General features: G+C 35.8%; 1 protein-coding gene across 1 annotated transcript; it reads left to right on the forward strand.

Moving 5' to 3' along the window:
- Positions 1-1,715: 1,715 nt before the first annotated feature.
- On the forward strand, positions 1,716-13,424 carry LOC140142264 (solute carrier organic anion transporter family member 4C1-like). Its single transcript, XM_072164232.1, has 8 exons — positions 1,716-1,721; positions 1,956-2,622; positions 3,186-3,291; positions 3,925-4,056; positions 4,558-4,793; positions 8,098-8,242; positions 11,929-11,993; positions 13,180-13,424. Exons 1-8 carry the CDS (start codon positions 1,716-1,718, stop codon positions 13,422-13,424), a joined length of 1,602 nt encoding a protein of 533 aa, XP_072020333.1.
- Positions 13,425-16,341: the final 2,917 nt, after the last annotated feature.

Consider the following 16,341-nt stretch of genomic DNA (forward strand, 5'->3'; position numbering starts at 1 on the left):
CAATGTTCCAACCAATTGCTATTATTAAAATATAATAATGAACAAAATGACTCTTACGTTTGTCATTATTTGAAATAAGATTCATAAAAACAGAAGATGAAGAGGAAAAAGATAACTCCAACGATTGCCCTTAAATTGAAATAAGATTACTCTTAAAACGAAAGAGCTAAACATTTAGTTTAATAAATCCGTGTCCAAAGAAAAATATCTTTCCTGAAGTGCCTATTTGGGGCAAAAGTGACCTGGCCTCTGTATAGTTTCAGTAGATGCAATACCTTATACTGCACATTTTGTGGATCTTCTGTAGCATATACATGTAACTGGTCTAATTAACAGAAAGGATTCCAACAACCTGAACAAAAGCACCCCAGTGTCGTCATCAATTCTTCTGTTGTTTCAGTTTTCTTTTATCACTTTTATTCTCTTTTCCTGTGGTACTTTGTGCGACCACCATTCATCATTATTCACACATGCTTTAAAGAATTGTCGCATGCTCCTTTACTAAGCGTTTGTCCTGTCCTTGTTCAATCTGGTTTCATTGCATACCCGAGGAAAATACGGCAGATATGATATATGCGTAGGACAGATCTACAGAATACTACGTCGATGTACGTGATTTACTGAAAAGATACAAAAGAACTAAAAGAATCTAAAACAAAGGAATTGAAAAGCTATGAAAGATACGGGGAAGAAAGGGTGAAATAATAACATGATGCTTCAATGTGTTGACAGACATGAAAAATGTATTGCGTTATTTTGTTCCGCTTGTTAGAATCATTTCTGTTTGTATAGGCCAGTTTGTTGTTTTAAAATTCGACCTCCGCCCATTCAATTACAAGCCCAGCCCGTTTTACAGAAGAGGGTTAAATGTCTGGTTATATAAAGGGTATAAAGACGTTTTAATAACATTCATAAAACAATTTTTGTAAGGTGGTGCAAAACATTCTATAACAGATTGTTATTTTACTGTTGACAAAATAATTTGCAAAAAAATGTTATTTAAACGTTTTGAATAAACGTTTATACAACATTTTTTGTGTTTGCTGGAAGGAACTGGTAGAGGTCGCAGAATAAAATATCACACTTACTTGTAATACAAATTTTTTTAAGTGTAAAGAAATTGCTAAAGCACAAGCATAGTAAAACACCAATATTAATCATGAATTGCGCCGATTGAATTTCATATTTCAAGGCCATGTTAGCCACCACATTTTGTTTGGTCCTATAGCGCTATCGGTGCCCAAAGAGGTACCGATGACACTTTTCTTTTATCGTACCCTGAATATTTGTACAGTGCATTTGTTTTTTATTTAAATGAAAAACAATACAATATGCAACTCTTAATTATTATGCTTGATACAATTGATTATATCTCCAGGGAGCGATGTTAAGAGTCATCGGTACCTAACCGGACACCGGTAGTTCTATAGGACCAAATTGAACGTGGTGCATTATGGTGCAAGAATCCCTAATTAAAAGATAAAAGGATCCAATGTAATCTCTTTGCTAAATATCAAGTCAATATCCGCAAATAAGTAACAATATGATAGTATTTGTATCTCAGTGACCTTTGTTCATTGACCATGTTCAATAGTCTTGGTCACTATTATTAAGCAGCATACTTGCATATTGCTACAAACTATAGAATTTATTCCACAAAATACTGCCAAACGTGTCCATGTTAATTATTTATATGTCCGCAGCTTTTCCTGAAAATGGAGGTACGTATAAACCGATTTTCTACAAAGGTGTGGTTTTGTTAAACTTTTTAATTTACACTTATAAGCTTTTTATCACTGCCAGTAACACGTATTGACATTTAGACCCTGCAATTTAAAGGGTAAAAATATTCTTTAATATTTGTGAAATAAATGTTTTCACCACATCGATCAGCATTTTAACAGATGTATTTAAACATTTTGTCGAATGTATACTGTTATTTATTTCTTCTTCAGATTGCCTCGAAACAAAGTATGATTCTCAGCGGAATCGCTAATTCTCCTCCTACAAAAGATGGACAAATCTCCCGAAAAAATGGCAATGATCAACTTGATATCAATAATAATTGTGGCTGGTTCTCATATCGTCCTGACTGTCTCCATTATTGCAACAATCCTCGATGGCTTCTCTTCTGGACTTGTCTTTGGTCATTTACTGGCGGTATGGTCGTAAATGGAATCACGGATGTCTCTATAACAAGTATAGAAAGACGGTTTGAACTTTCAAGTTCAAAAAGCGCCTTAATCCCAAGTATTTACGTTATTCCGTCTTCAATATTAGGCGTTCTTGTAGGTTACTTTGGTACACATGGTAGCAAACCGAGATGGTTAGCAATTGGTGCAATCTTACAGGGAATTGGATGTATTATTTTTACCTTGCCTCATTTTCTAACGGGTGTCTACATTCCAGAAAAATCTTCTTCCATAACAGGTCTATGTGGAGAACATAATAGCACGCCGTCTTGTGGTAATAATGATGAAGAAACAATATCCAGTCTTTCATCGAATTTATATATATTCATTCTGGGTCAAATTTTGCTTGGATTGGGATCGAGTTCAAGTGTACTTTTAATAGCTTTCATTGACGAAAGTGTGAAAGACAAAGATGTAGGAGTGTATCTGGGTAAGTAGTTAGAGCGATTTTTTGTTTTGCGTATTATTTAGTGACGAACCGTGCAAAATTTCCGAGGGAGGCAAAATCGCAAAATCGTCCCGTTGACCGCCTCCAGAATAACTTATATGGGACAAATACACGCGGAGCAAAATGTCAGCGCAAATTTGGTAGGAGCCTACAATTCTGTGATCAAAAACATTCCTAAGAAGTTTGAATCAAAATTAATGACATCTGGTAGCAGATCAATGACTAATTAACCGCAGGTCAACAGGCGGCCTAAAGATGCACCAAGGATAAGGTGTGATACCGTAGTCACACAAAAGCACAAGTCTTAGATTTATGATTTCAATTTTATATTTAATCATTATACCTGGATGAATAACAACCTTCACAAACGTGACAGTTAACAAAATTGAATGGTAAAGATATCTAACGGTTTGTGCACTAAACATTTGTAAGTTGCTTGACGACAAAGCTTCATTCAAATGGGTTTATAACTTAAACATTACAACTAAGAAAGTTGGAAATTTATTTTTCAATTCATATTTTCTGTAAATGACCATTTTTAATAGGTATCTCTATGATGTCCACAACACTTGGTCCTGCACTTGGATATATCATTGGAGGTATAATCATTGACGTATTGTACACAGACTTTACCTCTGTTGACCCAAACAGGTAAATAGAGAACCATTAATTTGTCAAGTTGTTCATATTAAGCTGGTAGATTTCATATTGGCCTACTTGAGCTACAAGTGTAGCCAAATGTTTTGGGACAGTTTTAGGGTAATGAAAATATGCCCCCTGCTGCAAATTAACCGATCAATGTTGAATCCTACTTGTTTGGTCACGCGCACAACCAACATTGATTGGTACATTGTGGGGAGGGGTGGGATTGTGGTGTTAAGAAAAGGTTTAGGATTAAAACCTCCATTTCATCACGTTAAAAATAATAGAAATAAGGCCATAATTATAATATAGTGTACGTTTTCCATAAGTGCCCCCAACACATTTTGACGATGATTGTAGTTTTTTGGAAATTCAGTGGTGTATCAGGGGTTAGTTGGGCGCAAAATTTACCCAATGGACATCATTTGGGCCCGTTTTCACTAGGACAATTGCAGGCTAAGAGCAAACATTTCAATAGCTGCCATGTGTAGCTGCCATGTGTAGATGAGTACAATATATCGGTGTGTATATTGCCAAATGCTTACAGGGCAGCTATTACATTTATCCACTGTTGGTACTAAGCAGTCGATGTTTTGTTATTTATATGATTAACCAAAACTATTTAAATCTAATTTTTTAAAGTCTTGACATCGATGCGTCGAGTCATCAGTGGATTGGAGCTTGGTGGTTGGGGTTTCTGATTTGTGGATTTCTGTTGCTACTCAACTCTGTGCCATTGAGTTGTTTCCCTCCCCAGCTACCAGAGCTTACCAGGTAAGGTAATGAATTTACAACTGGTAGCATATTTACGTTGGTTTTATAATATATATAAACCTAAACAATGAGATATTCGCTGATATATAGCAGGTGCTATAGCCACTCAAAAACAATTATTTTACCCTCAAAAGGTGGAGGTGGGGGCAAAGCTAGCAGAGATAGTTGAAAATATGCGGTACACATAAATGCTGATAGCAATTGAACCGGTGTAAATTTGGCGGGAAAATGTCATCGACCTTTCCACAGGATCAAATTTCAAAGCCATACCAATGTTTTCCTCTAGTCATAAAGATTCTGAAAATACATAGTTTGACCTATCTCGGTGTACTGTTCTTTAATTATTTCCAAAAAGGTCAAAGTAACATTTGTGGCTCTCCGAGTTTGACAGAGAGGTAAAAGATCAAAGGAGACAATTGAAATAAGAAATAATAGTTAATGATAAATAAATAGATGTATTATATAACTGTTCAAAGGTACACAACACTTTCGTGCTGAAAGGGAAGAGCACCGTCACGCTGTAGCAGGTCTGGAGCTTGCTTCAAAGCCGGGTTTTGGCCAAGGAATAGATGACGTTCCTCTAGCGACAAAACTTCTCTTGAAGAATCCAATATTTATTCTTCTGACTGTCATCGTTGTGTGTGAGGCCATCTTCTTAACAGGAGCTGGAGTGTTTATTCCCAAATTTATTGAGGAACAATTTGGATTAAGTGCAGGAGATGCTAGCGTTGCTGTGGGTAAAGTAGTAACTTTGTAGTTGATTTCTGATCATATAAATGGTCAATGCCAGCTGCCTGATCTAGAGAAAATTGACAAATGGGGACAAAAATTTGGTTTTGCCTCCTCATACTAATATCCTACGCTACTGAATTTAGGATTAGTCTGCTAGATTGGAATGAGTTGCGAAGGCCAATGTTGCCTGATTTGTAACATGCTGTCGGGTCAGTAATCTGACTGATAAAGGTATTGATTGTAGTCTCAGACATGCATTTATTGCCTCAAATAACACAGGAAATTTCATTTTAACCGCAACAACGAGACCGGATTTGGTGTCAATGTTCAATATCCATCAATAAATATGTAAGTTCGTTATTGGTTTACAGAATGCAGCCAGTACTATAAATGCTATGTTAAATTATATATGAGAACTTCTGTATTGTGCCTAGTTACTAAACAGCATAATACAAACAGAGCTATCAAATATTTAGTAGGCCAGTAGCAACCTACATTTGAACGGCTCTGTTCAGAGCCACTGATCATTTTGAATGATCTCTGAATTTTACCTAAAGACAGCGCTGAAAGACCCTTGATTTTGATCATTTCAGCTCTAAAAGACCCCTCAATTGCTCATTCATCACATTTTTGTTTTGCATGCAATTTTCAACCAGAAAGCCAAGAAAGACCCTTGATTTTGACCGTTCGCAGCTCCGAAAGACCCCTTTTAACGCCACGCAGGTCAGCTCCCAAAGACGCACCAGCTCCGAATTTCGTATGACAATTTTCAGCGCCACAGATTTTTCAGTGCAATATAAGATCCGCCAACCATTAAGCTCCATAGACAGAATAATCTACATGCACAACAGCTTGGTCCCGAAGTAGTCATAGTTAATTTAGTACAAAAGAATGACAATTGCATATTTTGTCATATACAGTGCACAACTTATAAGTTCCCCCTAATGCTTTTTAAAATAAATCGAAAATTATTTAACGAAATGTAAAATTGTAAAAAGTTATGAGTAACCCTATTTGTTTTACAAATCTGGACCAATTTGTAGTGTCACACATCGTTCATCGTTTGGCCACAATGGTTCATTATGTAAAAAACGAGGGAGTTTTAAAAGTTGCACCTGAGTCCATAGGAGTCAATGTCAAACAATACAGTATGTTAGGCCTGTCCATGTGTTTGTAATGGAAATAAAACTTAAAGTCTAGATGTTTAGTAGGGGATGTGTCCTCCTGCACTGTTGATAAGTGCATTGCAACGTCGCCATGCTGTTTATTAAATTCCGGACCCGTTGCTGGTCCATGTTGTTCCATACATGTTGGATTGCTCGGGTTAGCTCTTGCAGTGTTGTGTTTTCATTGATAAGGTGGTCAACCTCATTTTTAACATGGTCCCAACTGAAATTTTGTTCTCAATTTTCGAATTGCATTAGGCGCAACTCCCATACGACGAGCAATTTCTTTCACCGGTGCATTTTCATCCAGCAAACCTATTGCTCTACCGCGAAGAAATTCGGGCAAACGCGGCATAATGTGACTTTTCACATGTGATGAACTACTGGCGATGTGGTCTATTCTCACTTCAGTACATATCCCTTCCATCGCAGACATTTATCATTAAAAAGAAAAGAATAAAACACCTGCTTTGCTTTTCAAGAAGAAGAAGAATACCAAAGATTAAGTTTTCTTTTACAAACACATGAATATCTCTGGCTTACTGTATTGTTTGAGAATTGAGTCCTATGGACTCAGATGCAACTTTTAACACTGTTTAAAACGGTTTTTTTTAAAATAATGAACCATTGTGACTGAACGCAATGACGTGTGACACTAAAATTTGGTCCACATGTGTAAAACAAATAAGGCTAACCATATCATTTTACAAATTTCGTCAAATAGTTTTCGATTTATTTTTAAAAATATCTAGGGGGGAACTTATAAGTTGTGCACCCTAACTTGTACTCTAGATCAGTGGCGTAGCCAGGATTTTGGAACCGAGGGGGCACAACTTGTAAATGTACCGACGGAAATATTTTTTGCCGACGGAAGTTGTGATTTGTTGACCCTTTTTTTTTTGCATGGTTTGAAAAAGTGAAGCAAAAAAAAAAAAAAAAATTAAAGGCGGAACCAACATAAAATTTGTATGTAAAATTCAATTTCATTCACAATTTTCATCATTTTTTTTATAATTCTCCCCATTTTTTCTTTCTCCCTGGGTATAAAATAGTCTATTGTTAACCCAATCGAGCCACAATCACGTCATAATACAATTATGTCAGATGTACAATTTTTGTTTGAGTATATTAATTATTATTAACATAGATAACACTCTATTTTGAGTATCATCGAGTATTGGGATATTTATCATCACAGAATAATGATGAATAGCGCCACCACGTGGCAATTCACTAACTTGTGATATTTTATCACATTGTGCACGACCTCTGTCATCTGCGACAAATTCAATGTTACTATTTCAAACAATGTAATACAGAAGGCAGTACGTATTATTTCCCCCGTCTGCAATATTATTACACCACGGTGTAGACAGTGAATTTTTATGTCTGGTTTTCCATGTTCTTGAAAAATAATGGCCCGTTGCAAAACTGTCACACAAAAAATCCTAGAATGCTTCATTTATTTTGCTATAACTCCCATCACCCACCTAGTTGTCAATGTATAGACGAATCCAACGAGCCATGTGTTGGTCAGAATACATTCGGTCATTACTGGGTCCCCGGAGCACCAAACTGATGTTGTGACTGCCCAATTGGCTGGATTAAAGCCACTTAACAATCGATATTAAATTATATTATGTTGTTAACTGTTATCATTCTTTTGTCTGCGTATAACACGGGTGATGGAATGCAGTTTAAAATTCCCACCAAGGTCGCATCATTTCACAGGTCGCATCATTTCAGGTTGGATAGACACATGGACCCAGCTATGGCTGCCATTGAGGTGTAGGAATGCGTGAAATCCAACAAGCCAAGTGATGGACAGACTTCAGTCGGCCATTACTGGGTCATTACTGCACCAAAATGGTGTTGTTACTGCCCGATTGGGTTTAAAAATCGATGTTGAATTGTATTGTGTTGTAAACTTTCATCATTCTTTTGTCTACGCGTAACACGGGTGATGGAATGCAGTTTAATATCCCCGCCAAGGCAACATCATTTCACATTTTAGGTTGGATAGAATAAGGGGGGACACAGCTATGGCTGCCATTGAGGTGTAGGAATGCGTTCTTGAACGTGTTGTATAACACATAAAAACATGATAAACCCATGTTATAATTTATTATTGTTTTATTTATAGGACATGGAATGACTTTCCGTCCCTTGATGCGTCTTGCAACACTGCCTGCCATTGTTCAACAGACGAGTTTTTACCAGTGTGTGGCTCAAATGGAATTGTTTTCTTTAGTTCCTGTCACGCTGGCTGTACCAATTACACAAATGAAGTAATTTCATTGTAAAGTAGTTTTTATGATAATTTAAATGAGAAAAAAAGAACCGTGTTTCATGTAAATTAAAAAAACGGATAACCTTATATTAATATTGTCCTTCAGTATTTACCAAACTATGATTTGAAACTATTAAAGTGTACATAGGGCCCATATCGTTGCGATTTCCGCATAATTATTGACCAAACCAGCTTACTATGAACCGTACCTGCAATTATGTAACATATGCAATCCTTAGCGCAGCTAGCAAAAATGTGCAAGAAAGGCTGTCCACGTCACAAAACACGCTTTCAAGTAATCGACAATACCGCCCTCTGCAAACAGCAATACGAAATGACTTTTTATAGTTATCTGAACTTTTGAATATTGTCAAGTGCTTTAATGTGGTCAATGCATAACTCTAAAGTTAACCTACTCCCTTACTTCTCAGAAAAATACAGCACTAATTGTTTGGAATTAAAATAAAATATATATTATCCTGTTTTGCCAAATGCCAACAAAACTCAAATTTTAATATTTTGTGCAATTTGAGGGAAAAGACTCTTGTATTTCAATGGTTTCTTCCTTCTGGTTTCTTCTTTCTGTCAACATTTGATATAATTTGCTTTATCTCCTTCATTATTTAACCGATTATGACCAAACTTGCACAAAAGCTCCACTACTCCAGTCTTTACATTTGGCATGACCCATTTGGGGTCAAACGTCATGCATCAGTAATATGCTAAAATAATGGCTAAAATGTTGTTTTTACCAAAAATGCTTCTTCTCCTACATATTACATGGTACAGTATTTTAGCTGGTGTCTATAGGGCCCTCACAGATTTTGAGTTCAAGGTCATACAGAGGACTAAAAAGGGTTGATTACTGAAAATCACTTTAAAATTCAATATTTGCTGCATATTAAGTGCTGAGATCATCAGAATAATGCTAAAAGGGCTCTAGCATTATAATGTGCATATACGATTGTAATCAGGTTTGGCTTACATATGGAGGAGGGGTCTGTTTTGGGGCCAAAATGGCTAAGATTCTAAAATTTGTCCAATTTGAACGAAAATTAGTATAAGATGTGATCTCGATATTATTCAAAATATGATATATAGAAAATATAGATTTAGATATAAACTTAGTGCATACATTTTTACGAAAAGATATTTTTTTCCAAAGTCATTTTACGGTAATTTGAAGGTCACGGCTAGACTTCGTGGCCTTACAAGCCTACAGCATATCTAGCTTATGTTGTTTTGGATAATTGTTTTTGCCTAAAATTAGAATGCATACTATTAGTCTAAGTGCATGTCTTATGGGCTTGTTTATCACAGCATACGAAGAGCGCCCTAAAACCGAAAGTTTTTCAAATTTGTCTTTCATGGACTGTTAGAACTGACTAAATAAATTAGGGTTTTATAGCTATGTTTCATTTGGCAAAACAACATAATAGTTTTTTTAATTCCAAAATATTCCATGGAGTATAAGGCAAATTTTTCAGGAGGGTTTACTATTAATGTTTGTTATTAATATTTTATTATTATTAGTGCAAAGAGCTTGCTTGTTATTTCAAAATTAGAATGAAATATCTTTAAATATTTATATTCTGTCATTTCACAGGATTATATGAATTGTTCTTGTATCGATGCAGTTGAAGGGACTCAAAATAATGCTGTCGATGGATATTGTGGTGAAACTTGTTCAGCCTTTTATGTGTTTATGATTTTCTTATCGGCAATTATCTTTACACTTTCTTTCTGCGAAACACCGCTGCTTATAACGACACTTAGGTATGTATTACACTGCTATCATTATTTTAATAGTTTATCAATATAAACTGGCCTTAAAAAGAAACTTGTAATTTTTCACAAGGTCATATCTTAAAATCCTCTCCATAAAAATGAACACAAGTTGCACACAGGATTACTTCAATACTCCACTCTAAGCACTGGTCAGTAATCAAACAGTTGGTTGTCCAACTGACACAACAGCAAAATGCACCGACATGGAACACCTGGACCAAATTCACAGCCCAACAGATTTCTATGGTTGGGTTCCAATTATTCGCCTGTACATGAACACAAATTACACAGGATTAATTCAATACTCTACTCTAAACACGTGTCAATTACCAAGCAGTTGTCCAACTGACACAACAGTAAAATGCACTGACACGGAACAGCTTCCGGGACCACATTCACAGGCGAATAATTGGAACCGAGCCTTAGAAATCTGTTGGGCTGTGAATTTTGTCCTGGAAGGTGTTCCATGTCAGTACATTTTGCTGTTGTGTCAATTGGACAACTGTTTAGAGTAGAGTATTGAAGTAATCCTGTATGCATTTTTTGTTCATTTTTATGGAGAGGATTTTAAGATATGACCTTGTGAAAAATTATAAGTTTCATTTTGAGGCCAGTTTATATTTATTGATAATTATATAATTTAATACTCATACTCTTGTTCCTATAGCGAGTAATTCACAAAATTTCATGTGCTGGAACTTTCTTCATTTTATTGCAATGTCCTACGATCAGCAGGTAACTGACTGACCTGCATAGCTAGCCAAAAAGGACAAAACCCTTGGTCTAAGCATTAGGCCTTCATGCTTGGACCACGCTTGGACCTGGCATCCTTTATGCTTGGACCAAGTATCCGTGAAGATATGTTGTTTTTGGATGATATGGCCAAACGCGACAAAACAATTCGTCCAAGCATGAAGACTTCATGCTTGGTCCAAGCACGCTTCGCGCGTGGACCGACCACTGTTTATGCTTGGTCCAAGTATTCTTGAAAATATATCGTTGATTTTGGCCAGCGATAAAACAGTTGCCTGAAGAAGTCAGACGCAATGTGGCAAGTTACAATAAAATCAAGTAAGTTCTATAGTACAACACTAGATTCAAAAACTGTGTGATTCGATTTCAATGACTGGAGAACATCGTAAATTTATTTAGTGAGCAATTCATTATAATTTAAGTTTATTCATATTACGGACGCAAACTGGATGATGTTCGGATACTCCGTCGGCTATATGATATTCATATTTTGGTAAGAAGAGTATGGTACTCATTACTGTACATTTCTTACATTTTGCAAAGAAGTCTTACCATGCGATCAAGCAAAATCAGTCGGAACTCGGAAATATTACATTTTCAGTTTCTTATAGGATAGTAAAAAGCATTTACAAGGCTGGATTTTGCAGAAAACCCCATTGAAATTGAACAACCCGTTCTAAAGATATGAGCAATTAAAGAGTTTCCAAAACAAAAGGAGACAAATGGAAATATTTCCTTTCTTTGGCTGTATCTCAGAATCAATATTTCCGAGTTCCGACTGATTTTGCTTGATCGCATCAATTATCTCTCTCAAGAAATATTAGTAGGGAGAATCCACAGTCTATCTGCTCTAGTTAAGTTAATTGAAAGAACTATATTAAATAAAAAGACCAATACGATGTGCTATAGAGTTGGGTTAAATCTTAAACGTAAAACACGAAAAGTCTCATCGTGCCGAATGAGGTATCAAACTACACAAAACAAATCTATCTATTGACGCCTTCATTTGGTAATTTAGATTAGTACCATAGCATTATTTCATTATTGAAGACATTGTGCTCTGTTTTGTAGGGCCAAATATTTATTGAAATAAGTCTTCTTTCTGATTATTATTGTTATCTATGTAATCATTTCATTCTTAAGGTGTGTGCCGGAAAGTTTACGTGCATATGCGATAGGTTTGGAAAGCTTTGCTGGAAGGTTATTACGTAAGTACACGGGTTAAATGTGACGTGTCATGTCAAAAGGAGACACTTTTGGGCAGGTTATCAATTTTGAGGTTTTTACATATCTTAAATATAGTGATATTTTGCTCCACAATGCCGTTTTTCCCAATGAAATCGGACATTCTTAAACGAAGATATTGAGTTCGTAAGATATGGTATTATAAAGTTGGAAATTGAGATATCGGCCTTTAAAAATATTATTGACAATGTTGAGAGTAGGAATTACCTTGAACAATGTCTCAAAAAATACAAGATGCCAGTTATATTCCAGTCTGAAACTATCAGACAATATTTTTAACATTAAAAACATCACAAATTCGCAACAAACACAAAGTGTGAAAAAATCACCCCCGGACAGACTTTTGGCTATTTCTCCATTTACGATCCTGCCCAAAAGTGTCTCCTTTTGACATGACACGTCACAAATATTTATTGGGGTGTGTCGGGGGATGATGTCAAATAATTCTTGATAGAAAATGTGCTTTCCATGACGCTACATTATGGTGCTCATAATGTGGTGAATTAGCCTAAAAAATAGCGGATTTAAGGAGACTGAATTTGAGTCATCTTGCGGAGGGGGGATTTCTGAATTTCGGAACATTGTTATGATATTATCCAATCGATTAAAGTTTGAGGTGATATGTACTGAACCTAAACACAAATAAGCAGTTTTTAATGTGGGAGGAGCTTTTGAAAAAATGTCTCTTCAAAGTGGTACGTACTCAGAAAGTTTGAATGCCCCCTGGGGTCAAGTGTTATAAACTTACTGTACATGAATAAACAGCGTGAGTTTATTGGACAAACAGCGGACATTCAATCTTTCTTCTTCTTTAACACTTTAAAGAGCCATATTTTAAGCTCCTCCCAAAATGGCACATTACAAGTGCATTCATCTGTGACAAATGCCAATTCCTGACAAAGTTTAGGAAATATCACCCTTAACATGTATACACTAAAGTTACGTATAGTTTCTCAGGGTTTTATAATGTGTAATACATGTTCCAGGGTGAAAACATCATGAAAGGTTGTGAAAGATTTGTTTTGGCCCCGGAACATGTATAAAACATTACCAAACTATACGAAACTATACGCAACTTTAGTGTATACATGTTGAGGGGCCAAGTTCTTGCGCTCAGGTCTTCATTTTGTTTTGTTCTTACGTTAACAGGTGGATTACCTGGACCAATACTTATGGGATTATTGATCGACAATGGATGTATTCTTTGGCACGAAGAATGTGGCGAGATAGGCAAATGTTGGTTTCACGATCGTGCTATAGTTTCGCGCAACATTGTATTACTTGCGGTGACATTGAAAATCGTCGTTATTGGTTGCTATGTTGCAGCCATAAAATGTTACCGACCAGTGGGTGAAAAATCCAAATATAAAGCTGTACCCGCTGTTAATCTATGAAGGGTTATGGCTTTTGGGTTTTTTACTAATTAGATTACCTTTTCGAGATTCCCATGATCCTTTGTAAACGTCAATGCTAACAAAGTGGCTACGCGGGTGGACAGTAAACAATACCACAGTCATGATGAACGCATTAAGTTTAACTCTAAATTATACAGATGTTTAGGCAAAACAAAAAAGTTGTTATGTCTCAAAGCCCATGACAGTTTCAAAAACAAATGCAGAATACGTTTTTTTAAGATATTTATTTTTTAAAGATTTGTTTAAACTTAATTTTGAATTAAGATGTTACTTTCGAGTACGATTATGAAATTATTATAAGCTGATCTACTGGACTTACGTTTTTTTGAGTGGCAATATTTCACATCCTATCTCGGATGCATCATCAGGCCAACTGATGTTAAAGCGGCAAAAGTTCGTTGACCTCCTCACAGGTCAACGAACTTTTGCCCTGCGTAATTTAATTTGATGATTTATCTTTGTTTACAAAGTTACATGAGTGATGACATTTTGGGGGAATTCCCCTCTCAAATTGAGCAAAACAAGTTGAATCATATCTAATTTGGAATATTTGGAAACCCCCCTGAGGTTGTAAAGTGAAGATGACATCACGGGATTCCGGCCTCAGGAAATGATGTCATGTGAAAGGTTAATGTTATAATTAAGGCTTGGGAATTTCCAAGATCACATTTGACTATTAATATTTGGGATTTCCCACTGCTTGATATATAAGAAAATGTAAACACAATCACAGTTTGTAGTGTTGATCTGGGCTAGCTAGCTAATATGCTTACAGTCCAATTCCTTCAAAGAAAGGAAACTGCTAACCAGAAATATTTTACGTAGTCAATGCACTACTGCCTGCCAGTGTTGTCGGAGAAGATCTAGAATACGCCAAAGAACGTACTTCTTCCAAGAAATAAAAATATATTCTTCTGCCGATTTGCTGAAGTCTGGTTAAAGGAGCAACACAACTGTCAATATAAGTGGGGACAACGGCATCGCCGTCCTGCTTCCTGAAGATATAATGTGAAAGGTGGAAATAGCACCATAGCAGCGCAAGAAGTTAAGTTTGGAGAAAGCAGCGCAAGGAGTTAAGTTTGGAGAAAGCAGCGCAAAGAGAAAGCAACGCCATTTTTGTGTGAGGATTTCATACGCAAGGATATTTATAAACGCAAGTGTTCACTCTACTTCGCTGATTTTCGCAGGACAAGTAAATAAGGATATATTTACAGTCGTCCAGAACATTGCAAGAACTTTATGATTACCAAGAAGAAGAATGCTGGCTAAGTACTAAATAGTTAAAGAGTGATTATATTTGATTATTGTGTATGTGCATTTGTTGTCATATATTGTACCAATCATAACGTGCTTTCAATTTAAGACTTAGATTTTGTTAGCTTAATCAAACAGTGTATTTGTGTTGTGCATTCATGTGAGTTCGGGTAAAAGGTGATTTTGGCCTTGAGTCAATTAAGTTCGACTCGTAACAGTATGTTATCGAATGCAACATATCTTGGCATAACTATAATGAAGGCTCACTTACTAAACATTTCTGATTTGGGGATCTACAGTTTATTGGTGACCTTTGACCTAACCCCTGCAAAATGTTCCAAAATGTTCCCCTGGTCATTATGTTTGTTGTCACCGAGTTTGAGCCCCGTACCCCTTACATATGTCCAGAAAATGCATTTCTAAAATTTGATCTCTGCATGACCTTTAACCTGACCCTGCAAGATGTTCCCCTCGTCATGAGATTTGTTATTATTGAGTTTGAGCCCCACACCCTTTACAGATATCCAGATAATGCAATTGTAAGAATCTGCCCCCTTAATGACCTTTGACCCCAAATCTGTGTATAATTTAGAAGCACTGGGTAAAGCCGATGCATATGTGCAAGTGACGTCTTATAGGTACTGATATAGCCGATACATGTGTGAAAGGAGGAGAAGCCTTTTAAAGTTGAAAGAAAGAAAGAAAGAAAGAAAGAAAGAAAGAAAGAAAGAAAGAAAGAAAGAAAGAAAGAAAAGAAAGAAAGAAAAAATGAAAGAAAGAAAGAAGGAAGGAAGGAAGGAAAGAAAGAAAGAAAGAAAGAAAGAAAGAAAGAAAGAAAGAAAGAAAGAAAGAAAGAAAGAAAGAAAGAAAGGAAGGAAGAAAGAAAGAAAGAAAGAAAGAAAGAAAGAAAGAAAGAAAGAAAGAAAGAAAGAAAGAAAGAAAGAAAGAAAGAAAGAAAGAAAGAAAGAAGGAAAGAAAGAAAGAAAGAAAGAAAGAAAGAAAGAAAGAAAGAAAGAAAGAAAGAAAAAAGAAAGAAAGAAAGAAAGAAAGAAAGAAAGAAAGAAAGAAAGAAAGAAAGAAAGGAAGGAAGAAAGAAAGAAAGAAAGAAAGAAAGAAAGAAAGAAAGAAAGAAAGAAAGAAAGAAAGAAAGAAAGAAAGAAAGAAAGAAAGAAAGAAAGAAAGAAAGAAAGAAAGAAAGAAAGAAAGAAAGAAAGAAAGAAAGAAAGAAAGAAAGAAGGAAAGAAAGAAAGACACACAGACAGACAAAAGAGCACTAGCGTTAATGTTGGGTTTGAGCCAATATTGCCTCAATTTTTAGCCGGGTAAAAAGGTTTATAGACCAACGTTGTATTATAGTTGGTAGACCAATGTTGCCATAATATTTTTAGTCTGATGTATGGTGCCTATAATTTGACCCCTGGCCCCCTATACTGAGCCACGAACGGGCATACGGAAATCAATCGTGGTGGAAACAGAACCGCATATTTCCTACTATTATTGAACAGCAATTTAATCTAGAAGGTAAACAGCAAGTATATAAACAATATAATAGTATCTCGATGACCTTTGCTTCTAAAACATTGGGCTAGTTCATTGACAGTGGTTGTAAACAATACAATTAAATTCTACTGCATGCGATCAA

The sequence above is a fragment of the Amphiura filiformis genome, chromosome 20 (assembly GCF_039555335.1).
Source record: "Amphiura filiformis chromosome 20, Afil_fr2py, whole genome shotgun sequence".
In the NCBI taxonomy this organism is placed as follows: Eukaryota; Metazoa; Echinodermata; class Ophiuroidea; order Amphilepidida; family Amphiuridae; genus Amphiura; species Amphiura filiformis.